Source organism: Fusarium keratoplasticum, chromosome 1 (assembly GCF_025433545.1).
Source record: "Fusarium keratoplasticum isolate Fu6.1 chromosome 1, whole genome shotgun sequence".
NCBI lineage: Eukaryota > Fungi > Ascomycota > Sordariomycetes > Hypocreales > Nectriaceae > Fusarium > Fusarium keratoplasticum.
The window spans coordinates 6,288,583-6,305,377 of record NC_070529.1 but is presented as its reverse complement, the minus strand read 5'-3'; the positions used below and the strand labels follow the sequence as shown (position 1 = coordinate 6,305,377).

Below are 16,795 nucleotides of genomic sequence, written 5' to 3'. Positions count from 1 at the left end.
GTGTACTCCTTCTTCAGCTCGGCAACTTGACCAGCCTTCTAAGCTCCCTCGAAGTCCTCCCGCTAGACTCATCCTTGTCCGACGACCTGCTCCCCCTCTCCTCCTTCTCTTGTTCCTTCTTCTTCTTCTCCTCCATGTGCTTAATGGCGTCTTCCGTCAGCTCCTGTCGGTTGAGGAGCTCCCATACGTCCTTCTTTCGAGTCTTGCGGTCGCCTCTGCTGATGAGCAGACCGGCTGTGATGTTGCACGTTATGCTGACGCAGAGGATTACCGTTGTCAGTGCGAATGGTCGGGTGTGGTAGTCGATGCCCCAGGTGCAGGCGCCCAGAGAGATCTGGAGACACGAGTGACAGTCCAGGAGGATGACGATGGCCATGAGGTAGCTCAGAGGAAAGGCGTGATGTGTAAATGTTTCTTGGGGTTTGTAGAAACTGTGTGACTTGGCCATCTTCTTCTGGTGATGCTGCAGACTCTTGAGCTGAGCAAACGTCAAGGCCGGCATGTCCGATTCGGGGTTAGGCGATTTGGCATTCTCCAGATCGACCATCTGGTCGCTATCCTTGTTATTATCGAGGTTGTTCATGCTACCGTCTTGTCGATCGTTCTCAGGGTCGTAGGCTTCAGCTTCCAATAGCATCCTAGCTTGGTAGCCAGTGATACGTCCATTGGTCTCATATTCAGGACTATTCCGGATTTCCGGCGGGACGTTCTTCTTTTTTAGTTTGGTCCTGGGTTTCTTGCCCTTCTCTGCTCTCCGGATCATGCCGGAGTAGCGGGCGATAAAGATCATGTGGTATGTATCGACAGCACGGAAGGGTGCCAAGCCATCACCCATGATGGCGAACAGCGCGACAAGGACGCTGTCGATGATGTGGATGGCGTAGACTTGCTTCTCGCCCACATAGATCCAGCCGATGAGGAAGAGAACCCAAGCCAAACCAAAGAGGGTAATAAGGGTGGCGTAAAGGGTGACGAAGAAACCAAGAGGTCTCCTGACATATTGTCCAAAACCCTTGAGGCTTCGTTTGAATCGCGCACGTCTAGAGTGAAGCATATGTCGAACATGGTCGTCCAACTCGGCCTTTTCCCTAGCACTCCATCCTTCGAGGGTTGCCCCATGGGGAAGAGCAGCGTAGTGAGACTCGGTCAAGCGCGATGTTATGGTGCTGCTTCGTTGGATGGGCGGGGGCTCTGCTACCGTTTCGGCAGCTTCTGCCGCAGCTTCACGGGCTTCACGTGCTTCGCGAGCGGCTTCTCGGCGTCGTTCTTCGGCGATGGCTTCCCTTGCCCAGTCTTGTTCGGGATCATGTCGAGAGAGGGCATAGGTAGGTCGGCGGTTAACCCAGTTACCGAGATCGGGGACGAAGAGGGAGTTTTGGACGTTGGTCAGGGTAGAGAGGGTCTGAACCTCGGGGTCTGGTCGTGTTAGTCGATGTCGCGATACACAATGAGATAGATAACTCACCAATGACGTCTAGCCAGTCCACCAGTTCTTGGGCGTATTCTTCCTCTTCGGCGGTTAGAGGTCGCGTAGCTTCATTCTGGTCCCCTTGCCTTCGATGTCCCGGCCAGAACATTCGGCTCATCTTCCTTGCCCGTTGCAACCTAGACATTTCCACATCTGATTCTCGTGTGTGAGCTTGGTCAGGAAGCGATACGGCCGGAGATAAAGGACTCGCCGGTCCATCCATTCCCAGCTCTGCGAGACTCGGTCGGGCACCCTCTTCTGTGAGTCGAGGCATGGCTATTTGAGGCACCCGCCTCGAATGTCGAGCAAGAACGGGAGCATCGGAAACTCTTGCTCGCTCAGGTTGTGAAATGCTTCGGGGACGGTTCGGATCGAATTCGCTCGAGAGACCGCTGTCGGAGTAGAGGGATCCATTGGAAGTCCGCCTCAGCCGGATGCTCGGAAGTCGAGCCTGATCGACTGGAGGTCGTCTCGGTGGCGGTGCGACATCGGGAAAGGCGGAAAGAGAAGTCTGCGAGGGTAGTCGTGGGAAAGATGATAGAGAAGTTTGTGATTGCGCCGAGGGAGCTTGGCTCAGAGGATTGAAGTAGTCGGGGGCGGACTCGTCGACGGCCGCTGGACTCCCCGGTGTTGCAGGAGGGTTGATGGATGCTCGCGATGATGATGGGCTCGGTGTGCGGCGGAGGTTGGATGCCGCTGCTACCTGCAGGTGGCCAGAAGGCCCAGGTTGATGATGCGAAGCCATACCCAGTAATGCATGGCAAGAAAGCAAAACAGAAAGAGGAAGAAGAAGAGTGATGGCAGTGGTGATAATAAGCGTTGGTCTAGCCCGTGGTCCAAGGTCGGAAACCTGGAGCCAACGGAATTAGTCAGGTCGTCACAGCGCGAGCCGCTGGCACGCTCTAGACCTTGGTTGCTTGATCAGCGAAAAGAGACAGAAAATTGATTTGATTTCGTTCGAGATGGGCGGCACCAAAGATGCCGGTTCATGACCGAGTGGGCCACCTACGTCACATCCGCGAAGTTGCCCGTCTCCCTATGGTCGGAGTCTCGGTGTGGTAGGGGTCCCAGGCGCGACTGGAGCGTCGCCAGTGGCTGGATATTACGTCGGGATGGCCGGGATGTCCGCGGGATCCGGCACAAGCAAGATAAATCATGATAATCATTTGACGCCCCGAGATTTTAGAGAATCACGGAGTTACGGGACCTTGAGCACGCGAAATCACGGGTTTTTCTCTTTGTTTATGTCAGCCGCGGATGCCGACGTCGGAAATGGAAGCATGACGTCATGGGCTGATATCGTGATGAATGTTTTTAAACAACAAATCTAGCTTCTCTAAGAGCTAAGACTACCACTACCACCTTTTAAGGCCAAGACAAGTTTTCAACCCGTTACATCTGCCTCAACGACCCTGCGCCGGCGCGGCTGAGGCGCTTCTCCCGGGTCATTAGCGCGTCAACTGCCAGGACAACCCGCCATCTGGGGTCACATTCGCGTTGTGCTAGTAGTGGCACTGACCAGGACGAGCAGACGAGATCAAATTTGTCCAGGGCGCCACTTACCTCAAGGTGGTCTGTTCCAGGGCTTTGGCCACCTGGGAAACATTGAACGTCTGCCCTGTTTCATCGCTTAAGAGTGCCCTGCTTGAAGGGCTGAATTTGCTGCTACCCCTTGCTGCTCTAGGTTAGGAGGCGTCAAGGCAAAGGAATGAGTGTATCTTGTTCTGCAAATAGCAAGAAACATGCACAAAGAGTCTAAGAGACTTTAAACATGATCTCACCCTGTAATATTTTCTATTATGATGTTGGTACTGTTTCTATAAATCTACCTATTACAACAGTCATCTGCCTTGCGGGGTCACAATATTTTGTTTCATGTGGAGATCTCCAAACCCATCTACCGAAGCATCTCACCCACAATCAAGACTCAGCTAGTCACCAGATAGCTGGAATTCTAGTCACTATAAATAGTTAATAAGTATATCTATACACAGACTAGTTAACTTTTCTAACATCCTTCGCATTGTGTAGTTGACATTTCGCCACATCTTGCTAATACTCCTTGTCCTCTTGTGGTAACTATTGGAGCACCTCTTCCCATTGCGATGGTGTTGAGCATAGCCACAAAGAGTGTAGTACAGCTTTCAGCATACAGTAATGATGGTCAGCGCTCAATGCTACATAGAGTCGCAACGTAAATGGTACCTGCATCTGTGTTTCCTGTGGGGGCGAGATCGACCTGGAGTGCCCCGGTGAGGCAGTGCTGATCTTTATTTCCAGCATCCTCGGATTGCTACCGATCAATGTGGAGATCGATGACATGCTACCCATCAAGCTCCCGAAGATCGCATGTCTGATAATATCCCGAGTGGTCAATGGTACCTTGGACTTTATATCTAGACGTCTGGAACCGCCTTTGGCACCTGGCGAGCCTGGGTCTTGCATGTCTAGTTGGGCCAAGTACAAACAATGCTGTGCTCTTGTAAATGGTCTCGATGAACATGTTGTTCGATAGAATTTGTTAGATTGAAGTAAGTCAATGATAGAAGGCCGAGTTGCTGGTCATCCTTTCAAAGTCAGTGTGCATCGCTTACGGTATCAACATGGCGTTAAGCATTAAAGAAAAGACCACCTAAGATGGTCCATTTTTATAGAAGAAGAATATTAATGTACCTATTTTACAAGTATCTATCGTGACTCGTGACAATAAAATTAGTAGCAATGTATAATTAAAAAGAGGGAGCATTCCCCTTCGGTCCTGTTCCACTGGCCGTGTGCCCCATGTTTTTCAACTCTATCGAGTTCTCATCGCTAAACGTGCTCAGCCGCTCATGATGCACCCTCACCTCCTCCGTCTTCAAGACACCTCCCGAGCTGGGAGACGACCTGGATCGGCTAGTCTGGGTGCTCGTGGGGTCTTGCAGGGCTTCTTGGGACTCTTGCCACCCGGCGGCTGACATGATGACGACAGAGTTGCGGCCGTACTTGGAATGGGGGCCGTATCGTTTGGATTTCGTGTTGCTGCTCGCTACGTTGGTCGCGTTGGTTCCGTCGAGGGGGTTTGTGTGGGATCTGTTGCGGAGGTAGCTCTTTTGACTCGACTTGAGCTCGCGGTATAGCATCCTCCTATTTCTTTGTATTAGGTATATTTGCGATGGACATGTATAGATAGAAGTACATACAGAACGGGAATGCACACGGCCATGATGGAAGCCGCAGGTTCCGTGAGAGTCCAGATTGTGAGGTCAACACGGTCATAGGTAATATCGGTACTCGACATGCTGACCACCAACACAGCCTTGACAATACCGCAGATTCCAGCACTATACGAGCGTTAGTCACTTGTCAGCTTCATCATGTCTTGGGGGATGTCTCACATGGCTCCTAGGCTCATTGCCACGGCGACACCGAGTCTCTCGCGGCGTCGCATCGACATGCCCATGAGAATAGGCCAAGGAAGGAAAGCCAGAACAAAGTCGAGAATGGCGGAGTAATCTAGACAACGGGTCAGCCGATTGAATCACGGGCTCGTTCCCTTTTCTTCTTACAAGCTGCAAACAGCTGGTATTTGAGCAGCTTCTGTCCGTCCCAGCACGTTCCTGGCACCGTTTTGTCCCACACTCTTTCCACAGGAGTGCACTTGGCAAAGCCAAAGATCCAAACGAGGTTCATGGAGATGTTGATGGTGACGATGATAAAGATGAGAAAGTACTTCATCCATTGGTTTGTGGCGATGCGATACAGCGTCACGGCAAACGACGTCTTGCTCGTCGTCGTCGCGAGGATACCAAACGTCGCGACGAGAATGGTGAACAGGTTGATGGTCTTCTTGTTCTCATCGCTGATGGTCCACATGTGACGGCCAAAGCCAAGCGACACGAGATAGGTATTGATCGACACGGCGATCGCCAGTGACACCTGTAGAAGCGTCAATCGTCAGCCAGAGATCCAAAAAGATTTCGGCCCGAACGTAGCTTACCCAAGAGATGATCAAGAAGTGGTCGTCCCACCAGAGACCTCTGCCTCGCCAGAGCTTGCAGTATATCCTCAGAAAGAGCAGTATGGCGCTCGCAGCCGCCAGAGCCCAGCAGGCTGCGAGAAGCCGAGTGCCTCTCTCCTCGGCGTCAATGCCCGCCATGCTCGTGTTGGTTTTGTCGAAACTCTAAAGTTGTGCACGGGTGGAATCGCAACGGACGATGGAACCGGGAGGGAAAGGTTAAGAGGGAAACGTCGTCCGGAGGGTTGGATGGCGACAGAGTCAGTATCCCTGAGGGGGGAAGGGAGGGGGAAGACCCTCTCGAACCCTGGAAGGGTAATCCACCGTCTTGGGTATTTATACCGTGGCATCGGGTCGGGTAGAGTTTCTGTCAGGAACCATGGCGTCACGGGTCAAGGGGAGACGGCCAGGAACCCGAGGAGCCCTCATGGATGGGTTATCGCGCCATCAACATCAGATTGGGATATGATCAGCAATGCAAAGAGAGTCTTAAGCCACGACTAGAAGCTGAACTTGCACGGGGGGCCAGTCATGAAAGTAATAACAGGCAAAGCGAGGTACTACGCAGTAAGGCCTGTCCCTTTTAGGCCACTAGAGCCGCCCGGTGTCTGGCCACTGTTTGTGTCCTGAGCGGAATCGATCCGAACTTGGGGCATGGTGAAACCCTGTCTTCAGCTTGAGACTACCGGACCATTGTGAGCTAACCCTTATAATTTTTCCACAAGACGAAGCATACTGTATTTGCTTCTTTTACGAATTTATTCCAAATGCCGCCGAGAGGGAACTTATGTGTGCTATATAACTCGGCTTGCTCGGCATTCAGGTAAGGATTGGAATCGCGGTAGAAGAGTTGGTAGAACAAAGTGGCATGGCATGGCATGGCAGTGAAGAGCCGGGATGCAGGGGCTGCATCGCCTGTTGGTTCGCAGTCAGGGGACATCCATGCAGGGGCCAAGCCTGCATGTATTCCACTTGTGGCATGCAGAGCAGAACTGCAGCCCGTGCCCAGAGCCACGTGTGCATGGAACGACGGGGACCAGTACCACGGATGAACTCTTGTTCATCTTCGGCTGTTTGTAGCCGTACATGGGATGGAAGCAAGGGGCCTGGGCCGTTTGGTGCAGACTATTGACTCGTGGCCCTATATCACAGTCAATACTCACCGTCTGCATCCGTCGACGTCGTGCTCGGCCTCGGAGGCATCCATCTCACTAGAAGCCAAGGGAACAGCTTCCTTGCCTGCCACGATGCTTTTCCCCTGGCTACCTTCGTGGGGCCATGCTGGCGTGACATGCCATTCGTGGGTTTCCGGCTATCTATCCAAATTCGTCCTTTGGATCAGGCAAGGATGGCAAAGTAGGAATACTAAGAGAAGCGTCTCTTCTTTGCTTTTTAATGTGCTTCTCGGGGGTCATGTCGAATCTGGCAATTCTTGGCCGCGGGGCCACGGAGGTTCAGACAAGTTCCGAGACACCCCTCACCCATGCTAACCATTGTTGGGAATGATTTTCCGCCCGACAAAGACGGCGTTATACTACGGCAGAGGAAACCGGGTTAACTGACAGCTGGAAAGTTCAAAGGAGAGAAGGTTTGTTAGCGGAAAAAACGCCGTTTGTCTACTCATGGTAATTTGTTGAATGCGGTCGCTTATTCGTATCCTCCCCTTCATGACTCGAGATACTTGCACCGCCATCCTGTGGGGAAAGCTCCCGAATGGAAATCGTCCTAGGCTGACGATGGATCTTGCGGATCTTGAACCCAGTCGTGGACCGCAATGGCCGCCGGTGCACGGAGCAGCCGTACGGGCGTTTTCTACAAGACGGACGAGGTAATTTCTCGACCCTTTCATGCCTATCAATTGCGTCAGGGGGCAAGGGCCCTTTGGGATAGATTTATAGCTGGGCTGTCGATCGCATAGACAGACTTTCTACTAGTGTCTCACCAACCCTCTCCTTCTCTTGTCAAAAATCCCATCTCGCCATCTTAACTCTCCCGAGATGTCTTCCCACGTGGCCAAGATCCTCCTGGCAGCTCTCACGAGCTTGACTCTTTCCGAGTCGGCCGCCCTGCCGTCGTCTGCTGCCCCCACGGTTCGCCTGCCTCTGGGAACCTATCAGGGTCTGCGCAACGAGCACTATGCTCAGGATGAGTTCCTGGGCATTCCCTATGCTCAGCCCCCCGTTGGCCCTCTGCGCTTTGCCTCGCCCAAGCCAATCACCAAGAAGTTTGACAAGGTCCAGACTGCTACTGAGTATGGTCTGACGTGTATCGGATATGGCTCCGATACTCAGAGCCTGGGCAACCCTGTCTCTGAGGACTGCTTGAGCATCAACGTTGTCCGTCCCGCTGGCGTCAAGCCTGGTGACAACCTCCCCGTTGGTGTCTGGGTCCATGGTGGTGTAAGTTATCAAAATATCAATTGACTCACTGTTGCTAACCTTGCATAGAGCTATGTCAACGGAGGTTCTCGTGACCCCCGCTACAACCTCAGCTACATTGTTGAGCAGTCCGTCAAGGAGAACAAGCCCATCATTGCTGCCTCCATCAACTACCGAGTCTCGTACTGGGGCTTCATGTTCAGCAACGAGATGGAGGAGGCCGGAGCCGGCAACCTCGGCCTCAAGGACCAGCGTCTTGCCCTCGAGTGGCTTCAGAACAACATCGGCGCCTTCGGTGGCAGCCCCAAAAAGGTCACCATCTGGGGAGAGTCTGCCGGTGCTCGATCCCTGGGAATGCAGCTCGTCGCTTACGACGGAAACCATAAGAACCTATTCCGCAGCGCTATCCTCGAGAGCGGCAGCCCTGTTGCCAAGTTTGCTGATGCCGATGCCTGGCAGCCTTACTTTGATGCTCTTGCCAAGAAGACTGGATGCACCAACGAGACTGCTCGACTTGAGTGCCTTCGTGGGCTTCCCTGGCAGACTCTCAACGACATCTTCAACGGCACCAACCCCCTGGGTGTCACCTCGCCCACTTTCAGCGCTGTCGTCGACGGTGATTTCATGACCACCCAGGGCTCTAAGCTCCTGAAGGAGGGCAAGTTTGCTCACGTTCCTGTCCTTATCGGCAACAACTTTGACGAGGGTACCGCCTACGTCAAGCAGGGCATCAACACCGACTCCCAGTGGGAGGCCTGGCTCACCAGCCTGGGCATGAGCGCCAACCAGATTGCCAGCCTCTCCACTCTGTACCCCGACGACCCTGCTGTCGGAATTCCTTCTTCCCAGGTTGGCCGACCTGCTGCCTCTCCCTGGGGTCTTCAGTATAAGCGAGCTTCCGCCTTTGCCGGTGACTACCAGCAGCACAGCGGTCGTAGACTTCTCGTCGAGTCTTACGCCGCCGCCAACCTCCCCGTGTACTCTTACCTCTGGAACGTCTACGTCAACGGTCTCGGCCCCATCTATGGAGCCACTCACTTCCAGGAGGTCGCCTTTGTCTTCAACAACATCCACGGTGTCGGCTACGCCACCAACCCCTTCGAGGGCAAGCCCGAGACCTTTGTCGAGCTCGCCGACCTCATGAGCAAGATGTGGGTTGCTTTCATCCACGGCACCGACCCCAACGTCTGCAGTGGCAACCGCACCCTTGCCTGGCCCAAGTACACTCTCAACAAGCCTGACAACTATGTGTTTGATGTCAACCGCACTGGTCTGGCTTATGTTGAGAAGGATGATTACAGAGAGGCTCCCATCGACTATCTCCTGCAGAGCGTGTTTGCTTAAGCGCGAGGTAGCCTGGATTAGACAATACTTAATAGACTAGAATAGATTAATCATTTCAACCATGCCGTCGTTTCTGAGTGCCGAACAAAGTGAATTTCTCGTAAGTTGTTAAATAGATAACAATAGCAATAAATGCTCACGGCCGTTGCTCTTGAGTGGTTCAGAAGCAAGTTGGCATATAGGCAGCGGGAACCACTTGTAAGCTGAAGTCGGCTACTAGCTTCTTAGCTCCCGGCTTTTCGACTGGCCGCTAAGTTTCCCTTGAATAGATATTACAAGGGAATTTAGGCTAATTAAAATGCCGTATATCCGTAATATCATGGTCTAATATTATGGCGTGGTTTGCAAGAGTCAATGCGTCCCATGGCTGGCTTCAGGGGTAAGCGAAGCGATATCTTGATGACAAACATTCTAGATGAGGGCTAGCGACTTGGCAAACTGGTTCAGATATCAAATCCGCGTATAAAAATACGATAAAGGGGAAATTCGAAAGTCCATCTTTGTTCTTGTCCAGTGATTTCATTCATACTGATTCTCAGCAGCCGGTCTCTTTTCAACCCAGCCCATAATCTGCACCACAGAGATAGTGACTGACCTCTTCTACATCTGATGAGACTTGCTGAATTTTTCTTGTCTCGGAAGTTTTCTACTGGTTACTGATGCTCGCATTTTGAATCTTTGGAAAATGGAAGAAAGGTGGGCGTCCCTCTTCTTTTTTGATATCGCTGGAATGGCAACTCCTCTCACCCCCAAGGATTGTTATCTTCTATGCATGCCGCCATAGAAGGTCTAAATAACCAATTTAGGGTGCTTTATGATTAGAGTTCGACGCCGTCATGAATTTATAACGATATTTTTTGCTGTTGTGGCTGGTGGCCTCTTTGGGACGCCATCAAGAAGGGTTGAGATTGGGGGGGTGGCGAGTAGAGGTGAACCTTGATATTATTGTAATATTTGAAACCCTATAAGAAACCTCTGGAGAAATATTTCCCGAGACATAATTCTTAGCCCCAGGCCAACGCTCGTCTCCCTGCCCAAGAGACCCCTATCCTCTAACCGACGCGGCCACCTTGTCATACGCCTGCTTCAACAAATCAATCATGATATCCATCTCCTCCTCAGTGATAGTCAGTGGAGGAGAAACGATGATGTGATCTCCCACATATCCATCCGCAGTCCCAGTTCCCGGATACACAGCCAACCCAAGCCGAAAGGCCATCTCTTGAACCTGAACTCCGAAGCGCAACTTGCTGTCAAATGGCTTCTTTGTCTTTTTATCCTCGACAAATTCTATGCCCCAGAACAATCCCCGGCCACGAATGTTGCCGACATAGTCGAGAGGACCAAAGACTTCCACGAGAGTCTTGTGCAGTCGAGATCCTAGCTCAGCACACCGGGAAACCAAGTTTTCGTCCTTGACTATCTTTTGAACAGCCAGAGCTGCGGCACAGCTCAAAGGATGAGCCTGATATGTGTGGCCATGGTTGAAGCTCGCAGTGCCCTTCTTGAGAGTCTCAACAATGTCTCGATGAACGAGTGTAGCAGCGATAGGAGCGTATCCTCCACCCAGGCCTTTGCCGATCGTGACAAGATCAGGACGAACGTCGCCATCTTGTTCAAAGGCAAAGAAAGTTCCTGTCCTTCCACTTCCACACATGATTTCATCGAGAATCAAGAGTATGCCGTACTTGTCGCAGACCTTTCGAACTCCTTCAAAGTATCCTGCTGGAGGCGAGATGCAGCCGGCTGTTGCTCCTCCGACTGTTTCGGCGATGAATGCGATGATCTTGTCTGGACCGACTTCTTGGAAATGGTTGTCAAGTTCGGTGATCAGTCTGTTTGCGTATTCATCTTCCGTTTCGTGGTCCTTTTGTCCGCGATACCCATACGCAGGGCTCACGTAGCTCACATTGTCAAGCAGAAGAGCTCCCTCGTAAGGTGCTTTTCTGGCTAGGTTGCTGCCCACGCTCATAGCTCCGATGGTGTTGCCGTGATAAGCCTGTCTTCTCGAGACAAACCGTGTCCGCTGGGGTTGTCCATTCTCGACGTGATACTGCCTCGCAAGCTTCATAGCCGAGTCCATAGCCTCACTCCCAGAACCGATAAGATAAGCCCTCGTCAAATCAAAAGGGTTACCTTCCAGGAGGAAGTTTGCGAGGTTCTCGGAGCTATCGGTGGTATAGGCCATTGTGTGAACGTACGAGACCTTGTCAGCTTGTTCGACAATGGCATCACGGATCTCGGTGCGTCCGTGGCCGATGATGGCAACTGCAGCACCTGCGCAGCCATCGAGGATTCGGCGGCCGGATGATAGCGTAAGATAGACGCCTGATGCGGAGACGACGGATTCAGGTGCGTGAAGAAGCGAGCGGTGCATGAGATGCGGCTCTCGAGTTGGTTGATCGGTAGAAGCCATCTTGAATAACTGGTGTCTCGAATTGTGATTAATGTTTGGTATTGATGGTAGCGTGGTGTGAGCTGATTACAAGGTATTTAAGTTGTGTGTGGTTGGTTGATGGTTTCGAGAGTTGCTTTCAGCTGAAGAGTGGTTGAATCATCGGGTTTGCAGCCGGTCAAACCCGAATATCGGGTTACAAAGGTTAGCGATAAAATAACCCGAAATCTCGGGTTCACAATATCTAAGTGCAAGATTGTAAAACAGGGATGAATTAAAAGTTGTAGATTTGTTTAGTATAAGCTGCATGAAAGTGTATACAGTCATTATGCAGAGGACTTCTTCAACCGCAGAGACGGAGGTAGCATCATATCCCAACATTGTTTCCAAAAGGATAACACCGAAGGCACCACATAGGTATGTGGAATTGTTCGTGATATTAGCAACCTAGTCTGCATTTGCATCTCCAATATTGTCAATACTTGTCGATAACAGATGAGGGTCATCGTAGAAAGATAGAAGCCTCCACCAATCCTCGCCGAGGAAGTCGTTGCCGTGTGCCAAGTCATCTTGAAAAGCAATCCCACCCCCAGCGTTTTCTTCCTCTCCTGCTTCGTTCATCGTCGTCTGCTGCGTTGACCTCTCGCTAGGGGGGTTGACAGAGGATGACACTAGGCTGCTACTATCAAACGTCTGTCGAGGCATCCCTTTGAGTGGCGCAAGATGTATCGACTCCTCCAGCTCTGGGTAATCGTATCTCGACCTCTTGACGGTTCTCCCATGGCCCTCCATGGTCACACGATGAAACAAGCTCTTGGCAGTGTTTAGCACGTCAATCCACTCATCAGCAAGCTTCCATATCTGCCCAATCCTGACCAGATACGCCATAGTCCTCTCTGCTTGTTCCTCAGCATTCTTGGTCTGCTCTTGCGTAAACCCCATAAACTTTGGGAACGAGGCAGCATAGAGACTCCACAGCGTCGAGGAAAAGGCACACAAGCCTGAGAAGGGCGTACGGAGGGAGCAGCCGACGTGTTCGAGATCGCCTAGCAAGTTGGACATTTGTGTTGCAGCGTTGTATAGCTCGATGAGGTTCTGTGACCAGAAGGCTTCTGGTCCTGGGGCTTTGAGTAGCGGTGGCTCTATAGGACCTCGTGGTTTTACTTCGTCGACGGGGCAGAATGGGATATACTCGCGGCAGAGAAATAGAAAACTAGGTAACCAATAGTTAGTACGAATCAAATCCACGGTAAACTTGTGTGCTCACCTGACGTAGTAAATGAGGTTGATGTAACCAAACCTCTCTGCTTGCCCCCGCTGAGCATGCATGGACACCTTGGTCCCAGGATATCTGATGAGGGCATCTTGAGACTCTCGCCATTTTATCAAGCCCTGCTTCATCTGATGCCACTTGGAGGTCTCATTCCAGGGACACTCGGCTGGCTCCGTCATGCCAGGTTGTCTTCTGCCGCCCTCTGCTATCCACGTATGCACTCTTGACCAGATCCGCAGACCCTGAATGAGAAGGACGAGGTAATCGTCGGGTCCATAGATTCTCGAGTCAGTTTGTCCAGGGCTTAGTGTTGGCGCTGGAGTCGCCTGGGCTCCAAATAAGAACTGCGCGTCGTTGATGGGCAAGGAAAAGTGCAAATCTTGGTCAGGAAACATGGCCTGTCGACGCTTGCCGCAGCTGAGTAACTTGTCCATCTTGAAGCAAGTCCACAGAGTCCTCTTCTCGATCTCCGACAGCGTCTCGCCTTTGCTGCATCCTGCGAAGCCGGTACTCAGAAGCCCCTGAGCCATTCGGGTGGCGATGCCCGAGTGCATCCAGGCATTGAAGCCATCTCCGTCGCCCCAGTTGCAGAGGGAAAGAATAAGAAATGTTTGGATGAGGGCCAAGCTGGGGCCATTGGTCATCCTCTTTTGTGCCTCGTTCGTTATGTAGGACACGTTTGGTTCGTCGATCGGGTCATCGTCCATGTAGCGGTGCGACACGACCAAGATGGCCAAAAGCCGTAACTTCTGCAAGACACCAAGTTCCCCCTCATGGTACTCGAGGTCTCCAGGATGTATGAACCCAAATTCAGGAAACTGTGCTCGAAAGATGGTAATAGCCTTTATGAGGCGATCCCGGGGGACATGACTAAAGACGTGGCCGATGTCCCGGCTGGACTCCTCTGCTGGACTGCCCGGGCTAAGACGGCGTCTCTTTGCCGATCGGGGCCTGGAATCAGACGACGGCTTTTGACCCAGGATAGGCCCACTCAGAGCGCAGGTTCGGACATGACCACTTTTTGCACAGCCGGCGCAAGGGGGCTGGCCGTCGTGTCTGCACTTGACCTTGGATCTTCTGGTGTAGGGTGAATCTTGGTTAACCCCTGTCGGGAAAGTGACGACGGGGAGATGGTTAATTACCTGCACCTATATGAGACAGTTAGACTCTGTCTAGTAATTGATGAATTAAGCTTACTTACCTTTCACAAGCTATTGTCGTCCTCATCCTTTACTCTTGTCCTCACTGTTATCGGCTGATGCCCTTCAAACGCGGGGTTCTCGGCAACATGATCGGACAAGAGTCGGACACAGATCCTCCGTTAAACCCGAATCGGGTTTGAAATTTACGGCTTCGGGTTCGGAGGCACGTGCTCCAACACGTGCCATCCGTTCAATACGAGATGAAGCGCGCAATGGAGCGCCGCTGACTGGACGGAAGAAATTCGATACCCGAAGGCGCGCCCAGGTCTAATTATTCGTCCGTTCGTAAAACTAACGTTAGTCTGAATAGTTCGACGGTTGATCCATGCCCGCCAAGGCCCGTCTCAGGTCGCACGCCCTAAAAAAACGACGATTAAAGGACTGTTTCAAGGAGAACCCCCAGCACATCCACTGGAGCGCTTGGTGACACCATGAAAACACCTAAAACAAGGCTTGGGCCTATCGGCAGTTTTTCGACAGTTTCATGATGCGGGCATGGGTTGTTTTTTTTAATGAGAGTAAGCTTATTCTTCTGCTGGGTTGGGTAGTGACAGGTGGGTGGTGGTTTTGTGTGAATAGCCTCCATGTCTGGCGCCCTCTAGAGTCTCAAGTCTAACCTTCAACTAACTCAACCTTGAAGATAAGTGCACACGGGTAATTATTAACAGGCCCGGCTATCGAAAGACCAATTCTAGAAAACTCCATCTTCAAACCCCATAGCTTCTCGTCTTCTCCTGACCCTGGGCGAGAAACATGCAATCCCAGCGCCGTGGCCCTCGCTACCCCTGATCCGCAGGTTCCATCCCGTCTCCGCAGCCTCTTTATCCCGCCAATTGAGGCCTGGCATCAATCCCAAAACGGGACGATGCCCGTTTCCCAGGCTGTTCAGCTCGCTGCTATATATTTCGTCCCGTTCTCGCTCTGCCCTACAATGGAAGAGACTTGTTCGGTAGACGTTCTTTTTTACTTTCCCTTTCAGTGTATCATTCGTTAAACATCATCACCGTCCATTCTTTTATTCCACTTATTTTGCATCATGCGTTTCTCCTCTGCTGCTAGCCTTTTGGCCCTCGCTGCGTCGACCGCGGCCCAGGGCACCTCCCCCAAGTCCGATCTTGACGCTTCCGTTTGGCAGGCCCTCAGCAGCGTCAAGGAGACCCGATCCTGGGAGGACCTCCCCCGCAACCGTCCCGCCAAGCGCCAGTCCGGATGGAACCCCCCCTCGAACCTCGCCACCCCCCTCAAGGAGGTCTGGGATCACTGCCTCAAGACCTACTCTGACGCCCTGGGCTTCAAGAACTACGGCTGGGACCAGCTCATTGCTGGCAAGGGCAAGCTGAACATGTGCGTTCGATGGGAGTCTGACCAGCCCGTCACTGCTGCCTACCGTGAGGAGATTGCCACCACTCTCCAGACTCAGTACAACAAGTGGTTCAAGTGGCTCTACGGCTACGACAACTTCCCCTACTCGGACATCAAGGTCAACGTCGTTGGATGGGCTGTCAAGGACAAGAGCCTCCTCCAGGGTTCCACTGCTGGCATTGACGTCTACACTGACGTCGACTCTGAGGGTGTTCCTCAGTGCTCTGAGAAGTGCGGCCGCTTCTTCCACCAGGATGGCAACTACAACCAGTGCCCCGGTGGTGCCGACCGACACTACGACCAGTCCCTCTGGCTGACCAAGGGTATGGCCGGTGGTGCTGGTGGTGATTGGGGTCAGAGACTTGGCCCTGAGGGTGTCGGCCACATTCTCCTGCACGAGATGGGCCACACCTTCGCCCTTGACGACTGTAAGTGATGTTCCCTATGCTGTGTGAGCAACTAGCTAACTTGTACAGTCTATGACTGGACCCCTACTGGTGTCACCAACTTCGTCATGCTTGCTGGTTCTTCCACCACCATCACTGACTTTGATGGCTGGATGCTCCGCAACTGGTGGTACGAGCTCTCCCGCAAGCGAGGCTGGCAGTCGGGTGTCTCTTCCGGCTCTAGCTCCGGCAGCTCTTCTCCCTCGGCTGCCGCCTCTAAGCCCGCCACTACCGCCGCCGCCTCCAAGCCCACCTCGACCAAGGCCGCCGCCTCTAAGCCTACCACGACTCAGGTTTCCAAGCCCGCTACGACCAAGGCCTCGACTCCCGCTGCCCCTACTGCCCAGACTGGTGCTACCGCCGGTGCCTACGCTCAGTGCGGCGGTGCCTCTTACACCGGTCCTACCACGTGCGTTTCCGGCTTCAAGTGCATCAAGGCCAACGAGTGGTATTCTCAGTGCGTCTCGGCTTAAACGTTGACGGCCTATCGAAGTTGTATGATGAGAGGAGTTTGTGGAGCATGGCGAGTGGTTTTGTAGCATGACGAGGAGTTTTCAGAGCCTGATGCTGGTGGTTTTATGTGTACATATTTATCAAGTCTCGATATAAACCAGCGGCCCTAGTGGCCGTTAATACATACACACTGTTGATGAGAAATGGCTATCCATGATTGTGTACGTGACAATCAACGATGCTATACCATTCCATGCTTATGATGATTATCTACTAAGTTGATGAGATGAGTACTGAGCAAGATGACGGGTGTCAGGGCAGTGTTCAGGCTCACCTTACGGTTAATAAAGTCCTACTTATCGTAAAGAACCATAATACTCTCAAGCAATGTCAAGAAGGCTAAATATTTTTGTTTGAGAATTACAGAGCAGGTGACTGAATGGGTTGTTGTAATCACGCGGCTTTAGACGTTTAAGC

The 16,795-nt window shown here is 52.3% G+C and overlaps 6 protein-coding genes across 6 annotated transcripts; 2 read left to right on the top strand and 4 right to left on the bottom strand.

Annotated features, from left to right (window-relative positions):
• Positions 1 to 13: 13 nt before the first annotated feature.
• Positions 14 to 2,213, bottom strand: NCS57_00186700 (uncharacterized protein; the record flags this gene model as incomplete). The annotated part of the gene is made up of 2 exons (XM_053051915.1): positions 14 to 1,416; positions 1,466 to 2,213. The coding sequence occupies 2 exons, from the start codon at positions 2,211 to 2,213 to the stop codon at positions 14 to 16; spliced, it is 2,151 nt and encodes a 716-aa protein (XP_052920430.1).
• A 1,984-nt stretch (positions 2,214 to 4,197) lies between these two features.
• NCS57_00186600 (uncharacterized protein) lies at positions 4,198 to 5,606 on the bottom strand (the record flags this gene model as incomplete). The annotated part of the gene is made up of 5 exons (XM_053051914.1): positions 4,198 to 4,594; positions 4,651 to 4,791; positions 4,846 to 4,963; positions 5,017 to 5,386; positions 5,448 to 5,606. 5 exons carry the CDS (start codon positions 5,604 to 5,606, stop codon positions 4,198 to 4,200), a joined length of 1,185 nt encoding a protein of 394 aa, XP_052920429.1.
• A 1,856-nt stretch (positions 5,607 to 7,462) lies between these two features.
• NCS57_00186500 (Carboxylic ester hydrolase) lies at positions 7,463 to 9,187 on the top strand (the record flags this gene model as incomplete). The annotated part of the gene is made up of 2 exons (XM_053051913.1): positions 7,463 to 7,864; positions 7,913 to 9,187. 2 exons carry the CDS (start codon positions 7,463 to 7,465, stop codon positions 9,185 to 9,187), a joined length of 1,677 nt encoding a protein of 558 aa, XP_052920428.1.
• Positions 9,188 to 10,232: 1,045 nt separating this feature from the next.
• On the bottom strand, positions 10,233 to 11,603 carry NCS57_00186400 (uncharacterized protein; the record flags this gene model as incomplete). Its single annotated transcript, XM_053051912.1, has 1 exon — positions 10,233 to 11,603. The coding sequence occupies one exon, from the start codon at positions 11,601 to 11,603 to the stop codon at positions 10,233 to 10,235; it is 1,371 nt and encodes a 456-aa protein (XP_052920427.1).
• A 426-nt stretch (positions 11,604 to 12,029) lies between these two features.
• On the bottom strand, positions 12,030 to 14,082 carry NCS57_00186300 (Zn(2)-C6 fungal-type domain-containing protein; the record flags this gene model as incomplete). Its single annotated transcript, XM_053051911.1, has 4 exons — positions 12,030 to 12,795; positions 12,850 to 13,932; positions 13,998 to 14,003; positions 14,057 to 14,082. The coding sequence occupies 4 exons, from the start codon at positions 14,080 to 14,082 to the stop codon at positions 12,030 to 12,032; spliced, it is 1,881 nt and encodes a 626-aa protein (XP_052920426.1).
• A 1,011-nt stretch (positions 14,083 to 15,093) lies between these two features.
• Positions 15,094 to 16,338, top strand: NCS57_00186200 (CBM1 domain-containing protein; the record flags this gene model as incomplete). The annotated part of the gene is made up of 2 exons (XM_053051910.1): positions 15,094 to 15,847; positions 15,896 to 16,338. The coding sequence occupies 2 exons, from the start codon at positions 15,094 to 15,096 to the stop codon at positions 16,336 to 16,338; spliced, it is 1,197 nt and encodes a 398-aa protein (XP_052920425.1).
• Between the last annotated feature and the right edge of the window lie 457 nt (positions 16,339 to 16,795).